The following is a 22,952-nucleotide window of genomic DNA, read 5'->3' on the forward strand; positions in this document are numbered from 1 at the left end:
TCCAGACTTATATTTAACATGAAAAAATATATTTATTTTTTTAATGACGCAAATCGTTCCACAAACCGACCACAAATATACCTTATACATTTATCAGTAACTAAACCCAAATCAAACACGTGAACTTTATAAATGGTTATCTGAAAACATGACTAATATTTTCTTTTGTGATCTACTTTCACGAAAACGATCTATAAACCAAGAAGTCTTGTGTAGCTTAAGAAATTGTTAAATGTATTTGCGGGTAGACAATCAACCACAAACATGGGCGACCAGCACAGTATTTTGTATTCCACATGCAGGTATTTCGTAGTGCTTGTGTCTGATATAAAAGATATTTCACTCGCAGCATGTCTGACGCATAACCCATGGAAAAGTACACGTTCAAGCGAAATTGCTGAAAGATATTGGTCTAGATGCTGTTATTCAATTATAGTCCAAATACTCGAAGTTGAATGAACCGGGGGCGAGTACAGCACGCTGACAGACTGACAATAGAATGTTTCTCCGAGTTGTTGAGGTGTGACAGATTCACCTTAGCGTCTCTCGCCATACAGCCGCGCACCTCTCTCCGCTCTAGGCTGGTTCATTGTTGAGAGAGAGGGACGGATTTAGGATGGGTGACCTACATCGGGGGAAGAACTGGCGAAATATGATCCGTCTGCTCCCCTGAATACAAAATGGAGGATGTTCGAACGCGGGGTTGAGAAAGTTTGTTGATGGTGTTTTAGCGGTGTGGACATGGGAGGAGAGGATTGCAGGGTAAAGTCTCTGCAGTTTATCGGAAAGTCCTGTTAGGGAAAAAACTGGTAGATAGTGCACTGCATCAGCGATGGAGGGAAGCAGTGATTGAAGGAAGATCATACCTGGATTGCTGTGAGTGAATTGATGGAGTGGTGCCTAGTAACACCCCGGTGTGAATGTGACCGGGTGGTGGAAGGGAATTCAGTGTTGGAAACTTGCGACCGATGTGTGTGCTAATTTACATGGTCATTCAACAAGTTGCTCATGCATGTTTAACGTGCCTGTTATGCAGAAGGACGAGCTGGTGCCGTGGTTTTCTCCTTATTGGATTAAAGTAACAAACATATGCAACTGTAATGACTGATTTGCCACAATGATATGGTGCTATACGGAACTACGTTTTGGGATAGATTATTCATACGGCCTTATCAAGAAGTGGAACGATTTACTTTAATACTCTGGTTTTCCTGCTGAGTTTTCTTAATTCATCCCAATATTGACACAGTGGATTAGAGAGCGGCTCTGAATGTTAAACGATTTTGAGTATTTGTTTAGGGTGATCCCTCGTCACCCCTTGTACATACGACATATCATATGACGAACATCCATTAAACTCTGCCGCTCCAACAGTTCTTGATGTTTTCAAGTGGGGTATTTAAGTTTCCTGAAAACATTTCGTGAGAAGGGTCAGTTGAGGTGTATACGTCGGAAGTCTGGATTGAGTTAACACAAACACAATCCGTGAATCATATCCACACCCTAGTGTTACTCGCCTGTTTCCAACAATGGCACTACTCTCAGACACAATGGACGGGGCGCATACTGTATTACACTTTACAAAACGTTCAACTTTATTTAACATTGTTGCAATGTTAATATTTCTAGACTTGCTTAAATCGTCCCATAGTGCAAATTGTCACATTAATACAACGAATTGCATACCTTTTGGAATAAAAGGTAAAAAATGTTTAGGAACAACGCTGGACTTTGAGTACACGTCTCTGGAATTTGCCAACGATTCTTCAACTCTGGCCCAGGTGGATGAAAAGCTGGCACTTTGGAGCGGGCTACAAAATGTCCCGCAGTGCTGGTCAGTTGTACAGCCGTTCCTGTGTTCTGTGTATTTCCCCAAGTGTGACAACAACACGGAGCTCTTGGAACTACCCAGTAAGGAGCTCTGTGAGAAGATTAGAGAGCCTTGTAAAATAGTGGAGTCTTTCCACAGCTGGCCGTCGTTTCTCCAATGTCACCAACCCCACTTCCAGGAAAATTGCAAGGTTTGTATGCAATGAACGTCCCAGCCTGGCGTATATTTGATTGTGAGACGAAATTGGTGCACATTTTGTTTATGTGATTGCCGTGTGTGATATATTGTTGGAAAGTTAGTGTTTGTGGAAGTGTCCCAGTTTATACTCTGGAACTGCACCTTAAGTCTGATTGGATGACTGACATGTACAGGAACCCGTTCCACAAAGCGATCTTAGTGCTAAGTTGGTCGTAACTCCCCTACTTCATCATAGGCTTACGATCAACGTAGCACTAAGATCGGTTTATGGAACGGGGCCCTGGTCTTGAAGCTGTGACTTCGGAAATCTACATCGGTTCCCAAGTAATTAGTTACGGCAAAGAATAAGTCTTCAGCAATCCATGCTTTCCGTAACAGACGACTGTGCTTGTTATAAGAGGCGACATACGGGATCGGGGGGTCAGGTCGCTGACTTAGTTGATGCATATCATCGTATCCCAATTGCGTGGATCGATGCTCATGATATCAATCACTGAATTGTCTGGATTGTCTCAATTATTTACAGACCGCCGTCATATAGCTGGAATATTGCTGAGTGCGGCGTTAAACAACAAACGAACAAACAAACAAAGCATACATCAAGTTGTTATGTCTGTCCCAAATACCTCCACTGATCCACTCCATCTTGTATATAGGAATTATTAATTGTTGTTGAAAATCAGGCTCCACCAGTGTCACTACAATCCACTCCACCACTACATGTATGCCGTGGTTTTAGAACTCAGTCAGTCAATGATTACAACTAGTTGTTATGAATGGCTATATAATTCAGTGGTGTTAGACACATAGATGATTGACACATTCGCAGAGCACACCTGGATACAGGTGTACAGGGTTTGGTTATTCAGGCTAAGAAGTGAATGGCTTATAATTCTGAATAGAATGTGATGTCCAGGGTGTTACATTGTCATGGTGTTATATGGTCATGGTGTTATATGGTCATGGCGTTATATTGTCATGGTGTTATATTGTCATGGTGTTGCATTGCCATGGTGTTACATTGCCATGGTGTTATATTGTCATGGTGTTGCATTGCCATGGTGTTACATTGTCATGGTTTTGCATTGTCACATTATCCTGGTGTTACATTGTCATGGTGTGACATGGTCATGACATTACATTGTAATGTTGTGACATTGTCATGGTGTTACATTGTAATGTTGTTAAAATGTCATGGAGTTACATTTACATGGAGTTGCATTGTCATAGTGTTACATGGTCATGGTGTTGCATTGTCACATTGTCAAGATGTTACATTGTCATGGTGTTGATTGTCATAGTGATACATTGTCATGGTGTTACATTGTCATGGTGTTGCATTGTCATAGTGTTACATTGTCATGGTGTTGCATTGTCACATTGTCATGGTGTTGCATTGTCACATTGTCAAGATGTTACATTGTCATGGTGTTGCATTGTCACATTGTCACGGTGTTACATTGTCATTGTGTTGCATTGTCGCATTGTCAAGATGTTACATTGTCATTGTGTTGCATTGTCACATTGCCACGGTGTTACATTGTCATGGTGTTAAATTGCCATAGTATTACATCGTCATGGTGTTGCATTGTCATGGTGTTGCATTGTCACATTGTCATGGTGTACATTGTCATGGTGTTACATTGTCATGGCATTACATTACTATGGCATTGCATTACCATGGTGTTGCATTGTCATGGTGTTACATTGTCATGGTGTTACATTGTCATGGTGTTACATTGTCATGGTGTTACCTACAAGGAAATGCAATAACTCCGGAATGTTGCCAGTCAGCCAAGCGTGACTATAACAAAAGGGCGCCCTGCATGCCAGTGTATCGTTCCATCATTAGGTGCTCACTTTTCTGCTAACAAGATACAAGCGTGTGTCCCTGATTGCTGGGTCCGTGTGGGTTGAATGAAGGTGACAGGCCGCTGTGTGTTCTACTGTGTGGCGACTTTGTATGAGGTGTATGGGCTGTAGGTTATTGTGCCTGGGACTCGATCAAACAGCACTGGGGGCACGGAGTGGCTGAATGGGTGACACTGTTGCCGCCGTGATCTCCATGTACACTATATAGGTCTCTACACTATTATGTCTCCATATTGCACGGACTTAGTAGGGTTTTGAACACTGCTTGTTGATATGCTGAGTGGTCACTGAGAAAGATATCTGGTTGTAAAGAATATTATTCAAAGGCTCGACAGATTTATGCATGCTTTACAGATTTTCTTGGTCAATGTGTCCAGATGATGCGGATAGGAAAAAAATATTGTAAAGAATGAAAATCTAATTATGATCAAACAAAATTCTAAAAACAAAATGTTTTTTTTCAATTTAGTGGTTGGGCTTCAGACGACAAAACAGCCAACTTTGCTAAGCCAGAAAAAGTAGCAGGCCTATGCCAATAACGGACAATACTAAAAACTGAAACAGCAGGTCTGAGTATATTTAAAACCAAAAAAAAAATTTTTTTATATTTGTATTTTCGGCACATTTAAAAGATTTTCATTCTTTTTTCAAAGAAAGGTAATTCATCTTGTGATTGTTGATAGTGACGTTTTGTCCATGTTACCATGGTAACTATTCCTAATGTTTTCCCACATTTGGTGTCAGGATGTAATTTCTTAAAATGTACATATTGAGACATTGCCTGTCCAGGCCATTGTCAGACTTGAGAGAAAACATCCCAATGTGTCATATTTGAAAAAAACAGGAAATTAACAACGCGCGTGTCGGTCTGACGTTGATTAATGAATAATTTGCATACTCGTATATGCAAGGGGCCGACGTATGGTTCTCAGTAGGAAGTGACAACTTGGAGACGATGGCTTGCGGTATATACAGTTTTACTTTATACATGTAGATATATACATACAAAAGACACTATGTGCCAGGTCAGCACATAGTGGTAGTGGTTGTTGTCTAGGTGCCCCGGAGCACCCAGCCTAACCCTAGCTAGGCTAAGGGTAAGACCTTTCTTTTTTTCCTTCTTTTCTCAATCTCTCTGGATCAAGGCTTATATAGCCAAGGTCACCTGACATTTAGTAAGTAATAAATATAAGTGTAAACCGTAATTCATCAGCAGGATGGCAAACGGTCGATGTACACAAAAATGGGGATTAACAATTAGGATTAGCATCTTATAAATAACAGCAACTAAGTGTTTCAAGGCATATAGATGTCATGGCTCCAGGGTAATGAGCCTTTGCAATTAAATGTTCTTCAGACAATGGGTGTCGTAAATCAGTCGCTATGACAAAATTGTCAAATTTGAGGTGCATGACATTGTCAGACTTGTGTGAACATGACATTGTCAGACTCAAGGGTGTACATAACATTGTATAGTGGGCCTGCTCCAGGCTATTCAGCCATGACAGTAAATTCCGAGTTGACTTCGGTCCACTATCACATTACCCAGGGGGAATCTACCTGAACTAACGAGCTTGTGTAGTCACGTGTGAGGGGCAAAAAATCATCTGAAACCTAGAAATGCATATCCTGTCTATTGTTATGTTTAAGAGAGTGTTCCAGGAAGGAGCATGTTGAGCCGCCAGTTTTTGTGTGTGTTTTGTTTGTTGTTTACGCCGCACTCAGCAATATTCCAGCTATATAACGTCGGTCTGTAAATAATCGAGTCTGGACCAGACAATCCAGTGTCACATCATGAGCATCGATCCACGCAATTGGGATACAATGACATGCATCAACCAAGTCAGGTGCCTGACCACCCAGTCCCGTTATTCGACTGTTACAGATTCCGGTTTCACATTCATTTGCTGAACTATTTTTCATTAAAAAGTTGCACTTGTTCATGTAACCAATCCTGACAATTAACTGATTTGCAAACCCCCAAACAGCATTCTTTCGGGGTTTGCATATGAGGAAAGGCTGTGGGTTTTTAAAATGAGAAACAAGTCTTTTTTAAATTTGGCCTTACCTGCTGCCTTGGTGAAGGTGTTTGTCCAACAGGTAATGTGATCTTAGTGATATGTTTATCTAGCATCAAGGATGTTTTCCCAAACACCTGAGGCTGGTGTCACTGGATGTCTTTATCAGGCGAGGGGATGTGATTAGTTGAAATACGATAATGTTGAGTAATCAGCAGCTGTGACTGAAGCACAAGTGAGTGAGGTTATCCACACACCTATGGATGAATAATTAAGATATCTAAGAAGGTTCATGATAGATTTTCTTTACAGGAATGATATTGTTTTCTATGGCAGGTGTTTCTGGGGGCTTTCTTGTTAGGCCTGAACAATTTATTTTCTTGATTTTTTCACATGTCTACACTAAACTTAGCTTAAAGTAAAACACTTGATAATTAAAAATGCAAAATTTAATTTAAATGTTCTTCTGCATATTGGGTTCGCAGTCTTGGTGTAACTTATATCTCTAAATTATAATTCTGCTATTTTTTGGGTTGAGTCCCATCCAGGATTCCCCAGTTCCCTAAATAATGTTAGCATTTTTAACTTTTGTATCTGAAAAAGTAGAACTCTGTGAGTTTATCATGACTGCCACTCCCACCAGATCTTGATTAGTTAGAGGCTGTTGTTGTATAATTGGGATACTGCTGAGGGCAGGTTAAACGACATTCACATTCAAACAATTCAATGGATAATATATTATATTTGAAATGCTTGTAAATGAAGGGGCTACATGATATATTTTCTTTGAAAAAGTGTTGATTTATAAGTATGAATGAACCAAAAATAAAGGGTGTTGAAATAGGATTATTTTAATCAAATACAAATTTTTGGATTAAGGTGTTTTTAGTTTTGCAAAATTCAGGACAACTTTACAGATTCATCAGTAATTGACATAGAAACAGTAACGATGCAAGCTGAAATCATATAGGATGCTTTGTTCTAAACATGGCAGTGAAATACTGGTGTTTTCTGATTGAAAAAACAAATGCAACTAAGTTGTTTATTATAAAGAGATCTGTGACTTGGGACCATTTGAAAGATGCAAATATGCTCTTAGGTTGGAAGAATTTGTAGAAAAGTTCAATATTTTACAGATGTTTACCTCAAAGCCATGTGGAACATAAAATATACTCCAAGATATCATTGGACAAAATGGGATGCTCAATTTGCTAATATCATGAAGTTCTACAGTCTTTACCTTCATGTGATGTGAGATGGATTAACAAGGTTTCAACAATGTCAGTTTTGTTCAACTTGATCACCATGTCACTCTATTCTTTATAACCTAGGGCCACCAAAATTACTACCCAGGTACCCAACTCCCTATTACCTTACCCTACCAAGGTACCCAACTCCCTATTACCTGACCCTACCAAGGTACCTGACTCCCTATTACCTGAACCTACCAAGGTACCTGACTCCCTATTACCTGACCCCACCAAGGTACCTGACTCCCTATTACCTGACCCCACCAAGGTACCTGACTCCCTATTACCTGACCCTACCAAGGTACCTGATTCCCTATTACCTGACCCTACCAAGGTACCTGACTCCCTATTACCTGACTCTACCTAGGTACCAAACACCCTGTTACCTGACCCTACCCAGGTACCAGACTCCCTATTACCTGACCCTTCCCAGGTACCCAACACCCTGTTACCTGACCCGACCCAGGTACCTGACTCCCTATTACCTGACCCTACCCAGGTACCCAACACCCTATTACCTGACCCTACCCAGGTACCAGTCTCCATATTACCTGACCCTCCCCAGGTACCCAACTCCCTATTACCTGACCCTACCCAGGTACCAGACTCCCTATTATCTCACCCTTCCCAGGTACCCAACACCCTGTTACCTGACCCGACCCAGTACCAGACTCCCTAATACCTGACCCGACCCAGGTACCCAACTCCATATTTCCTGACCCTACCCAGGAACTCACTTTTAGGACATAAGAGTTGGGTCCACCTGACCTGAGTACCCAAGTTACCCGTCCTACCTCTAATACAACCTTCCCAATTTGTTTGACAGCCCGAGTCGTATGAGAAAGCGTCCTTCAACACAACAGGTCGGTGTGAGCCCCCGCTGATCAAGACGTCCTTGAGGGAGAGCTGGTACGAGGATGTTGAGGGGTGTGGCATCCAGTGTCAGAACCCACTCTTCACCCTAGAGGAGCACCAGGAAGTTCACGCTTTCGTCGCCGTCTGGGGGGCGCTGTGTCTCGTCTGCACACTCTTCACTGTGGTGAGTCGCGATAACAGATGACCACACCCAGATCAGGGATTTATCTCGATTTCAAACTTAGTGCCCTTGGCGGGCAAATTGGGAAAAAAGCTGAATGATTTTGTTTAAACTTGGATTATTTTATGGTTCATATTTTTGAAATTCTGAGGAAATGGGAATTTTTTGTTTCAAATTGTTAATTTTTAATGTCATTTGCTTCAGACCTCGGGCCAAAAATAGGCCTCTGAGAAGGTCTAGATAAATTACTGCAGATATATATTCAACAGAACCTGGATCATGGTCTTTCTTGGTGGCTCAACTTTGGTTGCTGGCTACCTGTAGCCATGGGGTCGCATCCTACAATATAGGATAATGATACTTAATACATCCAGCTAATAATATCTACACATTTTTTAACCAAAAGATTCATTCAACTGCAATTGTGATTGAATGTTAGGGTGTTTTTGAAAGTTACCAAAGTAAACTTTTGACCATAGATTAGATGACATTATGAAAGTGACACTGATGATTTTGATTTGTAGCTGACGTTTGTGATAGACTGGAAGAATGCCAACAAATACCCTGCCCTCATTCTGTTCTACATCAACGCCTGCTTCTTTGTGGGGAGCATCGGTTGGCTGGCCCAGTTTGCTGGAAATGCTCGTGAGGACATCGTGTGTCGCTCTGACCGAACTGCACGTATGGGAGAGCCACAGCTTGGGTAGGTTCACTTTACAGCAAGTGAGGACATAGTGTGCCCTCGGACCAAGCAGTCTGTATGGGAGAGCCGAAGCTTGGTTAGGTTCATTTTACAGTCAGTGAGGACATCATGTGTTGCTCTGTCCAAACAGTCTGTATGAGAGAGCCACAGCTTAGGTAGGTTCCCTTTATGATCGTGAACTTTAGGTTAAACACTGCTTTGAACAATATTCAGTATTGGTGCTGACAGATGATGGATCTAATCAGGTAGAAACTGGAATTCAAACCCAGGACCCATAAGTCCAGCAAGCTAAGAACATCAACTCAGGTGCCCCAGACCACCCACTGGAGACACAGTGACACCCTGTTAATCAGAAAAGTACTTTCCCCAGTTCTGACCAGATTACCAAATTTGAAATCAACAGTTCGTGCAGCATTGCCATTTGTATAGACATTCCTAGTATCAACTGTATGGGAAAAGGGTTTCTTGACTAGCAGGGTCTTACTGTAGATCAAAGTTCAAGAGCCGGTTCCACAAAGCAATCTTAGCACTAAGATGATCATAACTCCTATACTTTAACATAGACTCACAACACTCTTAGCATTAGATAATCATAACTTGTAACACTTTACCATAGACCTATGATGATTGTAGTGCTAAGATCTCTTCATGGAAGGGGGCTCTGGTCAAGTGTCCCATCACTGTAAGATCTCTTCATGGAAGGGGGCTCTGGTCAAGTGTCCCATCACTGTAAGATCTCTTCATGGAAGGGGGCTCTGGTCAAGTGTCCCATCACTGTAAAATAACTTCATGGAAGGGGGCTCTGGTCAAGTGTCCCATCACTGTAAGATCTCTTCATGGAAGGGGGCTCTGGTCAAGTGTCCCATCACTGTAAGATCTCTTCATGGAAGGGGGCTCTGGTCAAGTGTCCCATCACTGTAAGATCTCTTCATGGAAGGGGGCTCCGGTCAAGTGTCCCATCACTGTAAGATCTCATCATGGAAGAGGGTTCTGGTTAAGTGTCCAATCACTGTAAGATCTCTTCATGGAAGGGGGCTCCGGTCAAGTGTCCCATCACTGTAAGATCTCTTCATGGAAGGGGGCTCTGGTCAAGTGTCCCATCACTGTAAGATCTCATCATGGAAGAGGGCTCTGATTAAGTGTCCCATCACTGTATGATTGTTCATGGAAAGGGGGTCTGGTCAAGTGTCCCATCGCTGTAAGATTGTTCATGGAATGGGGCCTTGGTCATGTGTCCCTCATCATTGCAGTATCTACAAAAGTGCTGATGCAGCTAAAAGCCAACTTTACCCCAGTGTTTGATGTGTTCCAGGTCTGGAGAGTCGGCGTCCTGCACGGTGGTGTTCCTGCTGGTGTACTACTCCATGATGGCTGGGGTCACCTGGTTCGTCATGCTGGCCTATGCATGGCACATCACCTTCAAGGCCCTGGGCACGCCCCGAGACAACCTCAGCAGCAAGACAGCCTACTTCCATCTCGTCAGCTGGTTCCTGCCCCTCGTCTTGTCCATAGTCTGTCTGGCAATCTCAGAGGTATCATACCATTCCAGTGACTGGTTGTATGGATAGCAGTGTCAAACCTTTGTTGTAACTAGTTGTTTAGATAGAAGTAGCAATTAACCAACGTTGTAACTAGTTGTACAGATAGCAGTATCAAACCTTTGTTGTAACTAGTTGTCTAGATAGAAGTGTCAATTTAACCATCATTGTAACTAGTTGTACAGATAGCAGTGTCAAACCTTTGTTGTAACTAGTTGTCAAGATAGAAGTAGCAATTAACCATCATTGTAACTAGTTGTACAGATAGCAGTATCAAACCTTTGTTGTAACTAGTTGTCTAGATAGAAGTGGCAATTTAACCATCATTGTAACTAGTTGTACAGATAGCAGTGTCAAACCTTTGTTGTAACTAGTTGTCTAGATAGAAGTGGCAATTTAACCATCATTGTAACTAGTTGTACAGATAGCAGTGTCAAACCTTTGTTGTAACTAGTTGTCGAGATAGAAGTAGCAATTAACCATCGTTGTAACTAGTTGTACAGATAGCAGTATCAAACCTTTGTTGTAACTAGTTGTCTAGATAGAAGTGGCAATTTAACCATCATTGTAACTAGTTGTACAGATAGCAGTGTCAAACCTTTGTTGTAACTAGTTGTCGAGATAGAAGTAGCAATTAACCATCGTTGTAACTAGTTGTACAGATAGCAGTATCAAACCTTTGTTGTAACTAGTTGTCTAGATAGAAGTGGCAATTTAACCATCATTGTAACTAGTTGTACAGATAGCAGTGTCAAACCTTTGTTGTAACTAGTTGTCGAGATAGAAGTGGCAATTAACCATCGTTGTAACTAGTTGTACAGATAGCAGTATCAAACCTTTGTTGTAACTAGTTGTCTAGATAGAAGTGGCAATTTAACCATCATTGTAACTAGTTGTACAGATAGCAGTGTCAAACCTTTGTTGTAACTAGTTGTCTAGATAGAAGTGTCAATTTAACCATCATTGTAACTAGTTGTACAGATAGCAGTGTCAAACCTTTGTTGTAACTAGTTGTCGAGATAGAAGTAGCAATTAACCATCGTTGTAACTAGTTGTACAGATAGCAGTATCAAACCTTTGTTGTAACTAGTTGTCTAGATAGAAGTGGCAATTTAACCATCATTGTAACTAGTTGTACAGATAGCAGTGTCAAACCTTTGTTGTAACTAGTTGTCAAGATAGAAGTAGCAAATAACCATCGTTGTAACTAGTTGTACAGATAGCAGTGTCAAACCTTTGTTGTAACTAGTTGTCTTGATAGAAGTAGCAATTAACCATCGTTCTAACTTGTTGTAAGGTAGCAGTGTCAAACCTTTGTTGTAACTAGTTGTCGAGATAGAAGTAGCAATTAACCATCGTTGTAACTAGTTGTACAGATAGCAGTATCAAACCTTTGTTGTAACTAGTTGTCTAGATAGAAGTGGCAATTTAACCATCATTGTAACTAGTTGTACAGATAGCAGTGTCAAACCTTTGTTGTAACTAGTTGTCAAGATAGAAGTAGCAAATAACCATCGTTGTAACTAGTTGTACAGATAGCAGTGTCAAACCTTTGTTGTAACTAGTTGTCTAGATGGGGTGGCAATTTAACCATCATTGTAACTAGTTGTACAGATAGCAGTGTCAAACCTTTGTTGTAACTAGTTGTCTTGATAGAAGTAGCAATTAACCATCGTTCTAACTTGTTGTAAGGTAGCAGTGTCAAACCTTTGTTGTAACTAGTTGTCTAGATAGAAGTGGCAATTGAACCATCGTTGTAACTAGTTGTACAGATAGCAGTGTCAAACCTTTGTTGTAACTAGTTGTCTTGATAGAAGTAGCAATTAACCATCGTTCTAACTTGTTGTAAGGTTGCATAAATAGAGGTTTCAAACCAATATTGTGGCTTGCAACACCCAAGAATATTATTAGAAACACTCCTTGATATGTGATGACGGGTAAAATTGCCAACATTCACCAGCCACTGAAAGAATGGTGTAAATCCTGCTAGGGAACTGGGCAGGTAGTAGATGTACTATAAGTCCCAACAGTACCTAGTATGATGGCCTAACTTTCGATCTTTAGCCAGTTTTTAGATTGTATGTTGAGTGATAGTTTCAGCAGCCTTTCTATGTTCTGGGGGCATGGGTGGCCCAGTCATCTAAGGTGTTGCGATTCGCTTTGCAGAGTTGCGTCCTTTGGGCACGCCAGAAACCTATGATTGTTGGTTCGAATCCCCGATTATGTTTCTAGGTTTGTCAGCACCATACCCGTGCTCATGGGTTTCACCGAAGTGGTAAAAATCTGAGACCAACATGACTTTGGGCTTTCCTCCCACATTAAGCTGACATGCAGTGATATAATTGGAATACTGTTAAAAGCAGCTTTAAACCCAACTCACTCAAATATTGCTGATGTGACTCAAATGTTTAGTTCACTCACCTATATGAGTCATGACTTATTGTAAGTATGACCATTTCCAGATTGATGGAGATTCACTAAGCGGAATCTGTTTTGTTGGGTACATGAAGCATGGCATCCGAGCTGGATTTGTCCTTGGTCCTATAGCAGTGGTGCTTGTATGTGGACTCGTCTTCCTGGTCAGAGGTAAGTAAGGACACCCTGTATCGAGACCTAACACTTGGCCAGCATCCATCTTAGAACTGCCCACCAAGCCATGAAAATATCAAGTACCATATACATACTATTTTTATGTGGCATTTTAGAAGCGGTAGGGGCTGTGGGGTAGCATAGTGGTTAAAGCTTTAGATCGTTATGCTGAAGACCTTGGTTTGATTCCCCACATGGGTACAATGTGTGAATCCCATATCTGGTGTCCTCGCCGTGATATTGCTTGAATATTGCCAAAGTGCTGTATAAACCATACCAAAAGCTGGAGGAATTATTTCTCCTTCTTCTATACTGTCAATTAAATGTGATGTTTTTCATACAGATGCTAATGCTGTTATCACGCTAGTGATAACCTAGGACTACAGATACTCAAGTTTTCTACAGAGTGGTCTCCCTTGATAAGGTGACAAATGGGGATGACCTTTTTGATGGCCTATTGCTTTGTCAGCTCATGCTTTGTACTTCCAGGTCTTATTACGCTGATCAAGATCAGAAAGAATGCCCCAACCTTCATCAGTGAAAAAGCTACGTCCAAAATCCGAGAGACAATTCTCCGTTTAGGTAATAACTATATAGAGTGCATGATCTTCACCAGTACCACATAGACAAAAAAAGCATGTTGAGTGACAAGACTGATGACGTCTCTAGTGACAAAACTGATGACATTTCTTGTGACAAAACTGATGACATGTCTAATGACAAAACACATGATCCACCAGTCAAAACAGATCACACAAATGACAAACCAATGACCCCAACATTGACAAGACTGATTCTTTCAATGACAGACTGATGGCGTCAGTGAAAAAACTGCAATAACTGAATGACAGCAATAACTGAACTGATGATGACAACAGTGTTCATCTCATTAGATAATTGTTTCCTATAGCACTTAAAAACTGATCGGTATGTTTTTATCGGATGCAATAATTGATCTGTTAGATTCACATGGTACGTAACTCACCTCGACACCACAGTTCCCACACGGAAATGCAACTGTATGAAATACACGAATAACACTGTGTGAAATAATGCATTTCATTTCTTTTTCAGGTATATTTGCAACGCTTGCATTTGTGTTTGTGTTGATCACATTCTCTGTCCATGTGTACACATTTGCCAACGAAAACAAGTGGAGAGAGAGCTTTAAAGAGTACATGTAGTAAGTGCCTTCTTCAGTCTGTCTTCCAGACCCTGCAGAATATGCTTGAAAAGGAATCCAACTCAAGTCTAGAATGATTTGGCAAGTTGAGGTCGCCTAAGGAGGTCAGCTGGGCCACACTGGGGAGTGGAGGGATGCCAATGGGTGGGCAGGGGGAGGGAGGTGACAGGGATTGCTCAGAAATATGCAGCCTGAGTGGCGGTAGCATGTAAGCAGAAATGGTTGACATTGCAGGATTACAACAAATTAGAGCCTTGCAGATTTGGCTAGTCCAAGACATTAAACATTGTTCTGCTCACTTTTTGAAATTTTACTTTTTTTTTGTGGATATATATTTTTTTAAATGAGATACCTTTATTTCTGGGACTACATGTTAGTCTAGTGTCTCCCTGTCTACTGCTGTGTGGCATCTTTAAAGGATCATTAAAAGTGGATCAAAAGTCTGGCGTCGGGTGGTCACCTCTGTATCGCCTCTGATGGAAGCATACTAGTTATGATGACATATTAAAAGCATATAACTAAATCATTTGAAATTATTTGACATGCAGATTTCAATGGTCTTGTTGTTGCTGGAATGTCTAATGCAAGTCAATCATGGATGCAGGAACAGGAGGGGTGCATTGTGTTGTCACAATCAAAACATTGTTGGATACAAATAATGCACAAATAAATGTTTGTTTGTCATGTATTTTTGAAAACATATTACAAAATAGTGTTTTCATACTTTTATACCAAGTGTAACCAATTGGCGAGAAAATGTATAAATGTTTTAGCTATGCTTAAAAAAGGGAGTGTGTGCACCTCTGCATATGTGTGTGGACAGAACGTCCCTGATGCACTGCGTAGTGTACCGGTATTCATGTATGTGTTTCAGTTGTGAGGCCAACGTGACAATAACCCGTACCGTGACCAACACCACCGGCAGGACATGTGAGGTTGCACACAAACCGAGTGTGGTGGCGCTAGAGATCCACATCTTCGCCTTCTTCGGGGCGGGCATCGCGATGAGTTCCTGGTCCTGGAACAAGGCCTCCTTCAATGCCTGGGAGAGATTCCTCAGGAAGTAGGCAGATACTATATTTTTCTTTAACATTCTGTATTCCACAAATACAAATTAAAAGTTTCTGAGTGCATTTGACAATTTGATTATATTAGAATGTACCATGCTTGAACCATTTACAGTTGTTTATGATATTGTAAAACGTGGATTTATAAATTGCAAATGTGGCAATCAGCAATGTTCACTCACTCGCTTGTATACGTAGAAAAAAAACATTTCCCAGGTTCACGCTTCATCAACCTAAGTCAGTTTACCAGATGAATTACTTCCCCTTACTAGAGGAGCACTGATGAGAATAATGAGATACAATGTCAAATGGAGGACATATGGCACGTCTAAACCTTTGTTTAGGCAGATTCTTTTTGGTGAGCCGTGTATAAACTGGAGGTATGTTATGTGTGTGTGCCAGGCACATGTGTCGCCCGGTGGTTCATGGCAGATGCACCAAGCACATGAACTGCATACAGGGGTGTATCAGAGTACCTATGTCGAGATGAGAGGTAATTGTAGGGACAGGATAGGTGCACAGATAGGTTTGTTTCTAAGACTAGCAGCTGCAATGTAGCCTGTACATTACCAGGGTGTTCCGCAAGCCGTCCAACAAGCCAGTCAAACTGAAGAAACACAAGATGATTGCCCAGGCCTTCGAGAAGAGAAAGAACATCAACAATGGCCGCATGTCCATCAGCTTCCACAGTACGCATGACGACCCACTAGGTACGTCATAGAAAATGTGTATAATGAACACACAATGCCATTTAGAAAGTGGTCAAATGTAACAAGGGTTATATTGGGATAACACTTCCTTAGCAAAGTACAGATTCTCATACTTTATTAAGAAAGTGTTATCCCAAATATAATATTTGTTACATTTGACGACTTTTTAAATGGCATTTGTGTGTTCAAACCTTTCGGACATGTGAGCCATGCCAATTTACACTTGCCAGATGGGTACACAAAGTATGTGATATAGATAACCAGTTGTCGGACTTTCATTTTTGTGGAAGGCTTGGTGGCTGGGTAGGTTAGATACCTGACTTTGTATGCTGGCGATTAGGTGCCTCATGCTGGCGTCGTGGGTTCGAATCCTGAAAGTGACTCATCCCCCCAATAAAACATCTGTTACATATGATGTTATGCCTCTAGATGTTCCCCATGATGTTGTACCACCTGAAACATCTGTTACATATGATGTTATGCCTCTAGATGTTCCTCATGATGTTGTACCACCTGAAACATCTGTTACATATGATGTTATGCCTCTAGATGTACCTCATGGTGTTGTACCATCTGAAACATCTGTTACATGTGATGTTAGGCCTCTAGATGTTCCTCGTGATGTTGTACCACCTGAACCATCTGTTACATGTGATGTTATGCCTCTAGATATACCTCGTGATGTTATAACCACAAGGAACATCTGTTACATGTGATGTTAGGCCTCTAGATGTTCCTAGTGATGTTGTACCATCCGAAACATCTGTTACATGTGATGTTAGGCCTCTAGATGTTCCTCGTGATGTTGTACCACCTGAAACATCTGTTACATGTGATGTTAGGCCTCTAGATGTTCCTCGTGATGTTGTACCATCTGAAACATCTGTTACATGTGATGTTAGGCCTCTAGATGTTCCTCGTGATGTTGTACCACCTGAAACATCTGTTATATGTGATGTTATGCCTCTAGATGTACCTAGTGATGTTGTACCACCTAAAACATCTGTTACATGTGTAGTTAGGCCTCTAGATGTTCCTCGTGATGTTGTACCATCTGAAACATCTGTTACATGTGTAGTTAGGCCTCTAGATGTTCCTCATGATGTTGTACATCCGAAACATCTGTTACATGTGATGTTAGGCCTCTAGATGTTCCTTGTGATGTTGTACCATCTGAAACATCTGTTACATATGATGTTAGGCCTCTAGATGTTCCTCGTGATGTTGTACCATCTGAAACATCTGTTACATGTGATGTTAGGCCTCTAGATGTTCCTCGTGATGTTGTACCATCTGAAACATCTGTTACATGTGATGTTATGCCTCTAGATATACCTCGTGATGTTATAACCACTAGGAACATCTGTTACATGTGATGTTAGGCCTCTAGATGTTCCTCGTGATGTTGTACCACCTGAAACATCTGTTATATGTGATGTTATGCCTCTAGATGTACCTAGTGATGTTGTACCACCTGAAACATGTTACATGTGTAGTTAGGCCTCTAGATATTCCTCGTGATGTTGTACCATCTGAAACATCTGTTACATGTGTAGTTAGGCCTCTAGATGTTCCTCATGATGTTGTACCATCTGAAACATTTGTTACATGTGATGTTAGGCCTCTAGATGTTCCTAGTGATGTTGTACCATCTGAAACATCTGTTACATATGATGTTAGGCCTCTAGATGTTCCTCGTGATGTTGTACCATCTGAAACATCTGTTACATGTGATGTTAGGCCTCTAGATGTTCCTCGTGATGTTGTACCATCTGAAACATCTGTTACATGTGATGTTAGGCCTCTAGATGTTCCTCGTGATGTTGGTAAGAGTAATATCTGTTACTTATGGTGTACAGACTGACCCATCAGGATATTCCAAATGTGTTGTTTATGGATATTGTTGCGGACAGTCAGTGTGGCACACATTCGTGTACTGTTGTTCTTTATTTTCAGGGATGAAGTTTGATCTCAACAGTGTCAGTTCCCATGACATGTCATCCAACTTTGCTGCTGCCATGCCGAAGCTTGTTCGACGACGAGGTGGTCTCATTCAGCCTGTGGCTGGGACACTTCGCAGATACTCTGACTCAGGTGGGTAGAGGTTGGTTTGTTGTCAAACGTCAAGCTCAGCAACATTCCAGCTATATGACGGAGATCTGTAAACAATCGAGTCTGCCCCAGAGAATCCAGCGATTGAAATCATGAGCATCGATCTATGCAAATGGGATACAATGACATGCATCAACCAAGTCCCCAATTACATTAGTCGCCCCTTACGACAAGCATGGGTTGCTGAAGATGAATTCTAACCCTGATTTTCATTGGTGGAGGTGAGGTGTGAGGGCAGACACGTCAACTGAGGTGGGTGGAGTTGGTTGGTGATGAGTGTTTGGGCAGATACCCCTGAGTTACATCAGAACAAGAAGGTTTTCCCTAAACTACTATTGTGTCTCTTTCCAGATATTGGCTCTGTGATCTCAAGGAGAATGTCTCAGGATTCCCAGCTAGGACAAGCCATTGGACAACCTCAGCTATCCATAGATCCTGATTCCAAGGCAGAAAAGAAAAAGCGAAAGAAGAAGAAAAAGAAAAGGCGAAGAGCTCACAAGATTCAGCCAATCATAGCCCCTGTTTTAAATGCCCTCCATGCTGTGGGTGGTCGGCGAGGGCTACGTCGAGGCAGCGACACATCCGTGATCAGCAGAGCCTCGGCTCACAGTGTGCGAGTGTCCATCGAGAGGAACAGCATGGAGGCCATCTCTATAGCGTCAGTACCTATGTCTCATCACGGTGATATTGACACTGTTGACCTGAGTCAGATACCGTCCACCAGGGCAGGATCTCAACCAGCAAAGCCACACACAAACTTCTCTCTGTTCACAGCCAGTGGCTTGTTGCAGCCCAGAGGCAGACCAAGTGTGCAGGAGTTTGCTGCGGTGAAGAGGTCGAGGAGAAGTCGCCGATCGGAAGTCACTGTGGAAATGTCGGAATCTAACTTTCAAAGTAGTCGGCCCCGACCTGGACAATTAAAACCCATAGAAACAATTATAACCCTGGAATCAGAGGATGGGTCCCAATCAGCTTAGGCAGAATGTCCCTCTGAGCTCTGATATTTTATGACACCAAGTCTACTAGTCTATTCCACAAGGAGGTGATGGTGTTTATATGTAAATTGTAAGTCATAGACTCAGTAAAGAAACAGCTGACTTGATAAAAATATGCTCTATCCCTTCTGAAGAGTTGGACTTATGCCAGATGCTGTATTAGATGTTAGTATCGACAGTCCCATGTGGTATGCATATATAACGAATTAAAAAAGTTTATGACATTTTACGAAACATACCACCAATGTGTTGTGACATTGTCACAGGTTAGGTTCACCTCCAGAACTTGTCAGGATGTTGCAGCTCCTGAGCAGAGCAGATGCATCCACAGTGCTACCTGATGTGTATAGTACTAAATTATAGTACAACTTCAGATCCCAACAAGGATGGGGTGGTTTCATTCCAAGGACAGATATACCATCTTTGTGTTCCCTGCTTGATGGCAGTAGTGTTCTGGACATGAAGATGGTGTTGTTAATATTAACAGGATACCTGGACCTGTTCCTCAAAGCCATCGACTGCCATGAGTCTATGTTAAAGTGTAGGAGACAAGGAGTTACGATTATCTTAGCGCTATGACTGTCATAAGTTAATGTTTAATGTCGTCTTAGCACTATGATCGCTTTACAGTAGAACGGTCCCCAGATCGACATTCATTCAGTGTTCATATGGATGTTTGTGTATGCTGTCACTAAATATTAGTCACCTACGAAACACAATTTATTGTTAGGGTCACTGATTTATGAATACAGTAGTTATAATCCTGTTTGGTTAATTAGGTTGAAGTAAAAATAATATTGTGTACCATATTTTATTCTTAATTTGAAATAACTTTATAGTTGGTAAAAAATGAATGTTTGAAGTAAAAGATGTTTACTGTTTATAAAGTAAACCTTATGTAATTCTGGCACAGAAATTTAAACTTGCTCTCTTATTTTAAGGATGTTTGCATGGCCAGAGACAAAAAATATCTTTTTATTTGTGTTGTTGCACACTTTCTAATGCAGGAAAAAAGTGTCACATCACTTCAATAGTTTCAGAGCAGCAAAGACATCTGCCCATATCTGCTATACATGTTTCTGTGTCTGGCTGCGCCAGTTTGCCATACAGCATTACACACAAAACAATCCTTTATACTTTTTCAGAGAAATCCAATGGAATACTGTCTCCTGTTTACCTTCATAACACATGTAGCGTATCTATAATGAGTAAGGTCTGTTGTACTTTGTTAGATCCAAGGCAAGAAAAAGAACTACTTCTTTTACATATGATCCTTCAGCAACCCATGCTTGCCGTAAACGGCGACTATGCTTGTAAGAGGCGACTATTGGGATTGGGTGATCAGGCTTGCTGACATGGTTGATGCATGTCATCGTATCCCAATTGCGTGGATCGACGATGCTCATGATGTCAATCACTGGATTGTCTGGTCCAGATTTGATTATTTACAGACTACAAATTGCTGGAATATTGCAGAGTGCGGCGTTAAAGACTGAAACATGTGCTCCTAATTTCTTATGACACCAGTTGTCAAGAGAACTGAAACTTTATACAGACAAATAGTATATTTTTAACCTACCAATGGACCCATAGTGGTTAGGGAAGTTTTTTTCTCTCAGCCTAGCCTATTGGTCATAGCTTCTGTAGTGCAAGCACTGCTTTGTGGAATGGGATGCATAGTTGGCTATTAACTGGCGGGGCCAGAGGAGGAGGTGCAGGGAGTGGTCCCCCTTTATGTCAGACCTTACGTGTCACCCTGTGTCTGTCTGTCCTCACGGTTTTATTCACATCAAGTCTTGGGTAGTGTACACCCCCTTTCACATCAAGTCTTGGGTAGTGTGCACCCCCTTTCTCAAAATCCTGGGTCTGCCACAGCCTTTTTCAGTACTTCGATTTGAGCAAGTCGTAATTGGTCAGCGGACATATAATGGCTATGTTCTACTCCATGAAGCCCAGGCAAGTGTAGACTGCTGATTGTTATTGTGGGATTCTATAGTGTAGAATATCACACATAGCAAGGTTGTGACCACTCTATAGTTTAGACACTGGGGACCCCTTCTGCTCTGTATTCTTCATGCAGGTCATCCCAAGTCCACCATGCACTTCAGTTTTTTTACCTACTGGAATACCGGTAGTTTTTTTCAGGGGATGTTTCCATTTTTTTTTGCGACCCATGTATATTACTGAAAGTAACTTTGTCATATCAAATCCATTAATTATTTGAATTTCTTTCTTTTTGAATATTTACCTCAAGACTTTTTATCCCGGGTGGGTTTTCATTGTTGAATGTTACCAAACCATTTTATACAAGCAAAGGTTGTTGACATTTTTTTGATGTTTTATAAAATGCATAATCATGGTAAGGTTTTATCACAAAGCAGACATCATGATACCATTTCTCATGTGTCTTGTGATGTTTTATTGTATGTTTGTGATGTCATATCATGTCAGGGTTTCATATCATGTAATGGACATTGATGGCAGCTGAGTTCTGATATATCATGTTTTTAGTATACCTTGATACCTTGATCTGTACGTACGCCACATCAATCAGACAGCATCCTCGATAACCATGTGTCCCAGATCTCCATTCTGTTGTGATAAGTACCCTTGATGTATAACCATAGCTTCATTTGAGGATGAAACAACATATGCGAAAGCTAAAATTAGCCGTCCAATCAAATATAACTCATGTGCGGGATAATAAGCAGACGCAACCCTGAAAATGTTTCGTATCCCACCTTAAGACGGGCCATGAGTAGTCCAGAGAAGGTCAAACATCATAAACCATGCCTTATGTCACTTCACATCAAGTATATCATCAAATGTGCCTGTCGTCACGTCACATCAAGTATATCATCAAATGTGCCTGGTGTCACCTCACATCAAGTATATCATCAAATGTGCCTGGTGTCACGTCACATCAAGTATATCATCAAATGTGCCTGGTGTCACGTCACATCAAGTATATCATCAAATGTGCCTGGTGTCACGTCACTTCAAGTATATCATCAAATGTGCCTTGTGACTTCATATCACATCATATATACTAGTATATAATCAAATGTGTCTTGTGATTTTATATCACATCATATATACTAGTATATCATTAAATGTGCCTGGTGATTTTATATCACGTCATGTCATGTCAAATGTGCCTGGTGATTTTATATCACATCATATATACTAGTATATATCATCAAAAGTGCCTTGTGGTTTCATATCACGTCATGTATATCACTGCATGTGCTTTGTGATGTCATATCACACGTGTATTATCAAATGTGTCTCATCAAGTCCAAACCTATTCTGTGATACCGTATCACATGATTGCTGGTTGGTATCATAATATGTGCCTTGGTTCGATACACAAAGCATCAACGTGCACAGTTGTCAGACAGTTTCATGTAGTGCTTGTACATACTGATGTCAACATGGGCACTGCAGCGTGCTTGCCCTCATAATAATGTTTAGAGTTTTATACTTCAACTTCCAGTATATCATCTAGGTACATTTTCTCCAAAGATCTGATATAAAACTGAAGATAAAGACCTACAGGAGATGCCTGCTGTGTTGTTGTTATTAAGGAGCAGGGTCTCCTCAAGTGGGAAAGTACCCTAAGGACATCTTCCCGAGTCAGGGGAGTTAACTGACTATAAAAGACCAGATTCCACCCTTGCTGAACTGAGCTGGAATTTCTGGGCTTGATTGTAACGCCACCAGTGGCTATTACGAGTTAGGTCTCTTCTATGTCCCTCCTATTGACCATTCAGATTCCACCTCTCTTATCAATGGTCGAGCATCGAAATTCCATCTTAGTTCGGAAAGGATGGAAACTGGACTGTTGTTG

General features: G+C 41.2%; 1 protein-coding gene across 1 annotated transcript; it reads left to right on the top strand.

Annotated features, from left to right (window-relative positions):
• The first annotated feature begins 572 nt into the window (after positions 1-572).
• LOC124139767 (smoothened homolog) lies at positions 573-22,665 on the top strand. Its single transcript, XM_046507086.2, has 11 exons — positions 573-2,021; positions 7,996-8,208; positions 8,730-8,908; positions 10,221-10,440; positions 12,909-13,032; positions 13,525-13,617; positions 14,110-14,218; positions 15,093-15,281; positions 15,859-15,995; positions 17,952-18,089; positions 18,459-22,665. The coding sequence occupies exons 1-11, from the start codon at positions 1,530-1,532 to the stop codon at positions 19,082-19,084; spliced, it is 2,520 nt and encodes an 839-aa protein (XP_046363042.1). The 5' UTR covers positions 573-1,529; the 3' UTR covers positions 19,085-22,665.
• The last annotated feature ends 287 nt before the right edge of the window (positions 22,666-22,952 follow it).

Source organism: Haliotis rufescens, unplaced genomic scaffold (assembly GCF_023055435.1).
Source record: "Haliotis rufescens isolate VD_foot unplaced genomic scaffold, xgHalRufe1.0.p SCAF_1, whole genome shotgun sequence".
Taxonomy (NCBI): Eukaryota; Metazoa; Mollusca; class Gastropoda; order Lepetellida; family Haliotidae; genus Haliotis; species Haliotis rufescens.

Bases quoted from the DNA above. Each gene is read 5' to 3' on its own strand.
- LOC124139767 (XM_046507086.2), top strand. From the start codon at position 1,530: ATGGCACTACTCTCAGACACAATGGACGGGGCGCATACTGTATTACAC. The intron at 10,441-12,908 runs GTATCATACCAT...GACCATTTCCAG, and splicing joins TCTGTCTGGCAATCTCAGAG to ATTGATGGAGATTCACTAAG. The intron at 18,090-18,458 runs GTGGGTAGAGGT...GTCTCTTTCCAG, and splicing joins TCGCAGATACTCTGACTCAG to ATATTGGCTCTGTGATCTCA.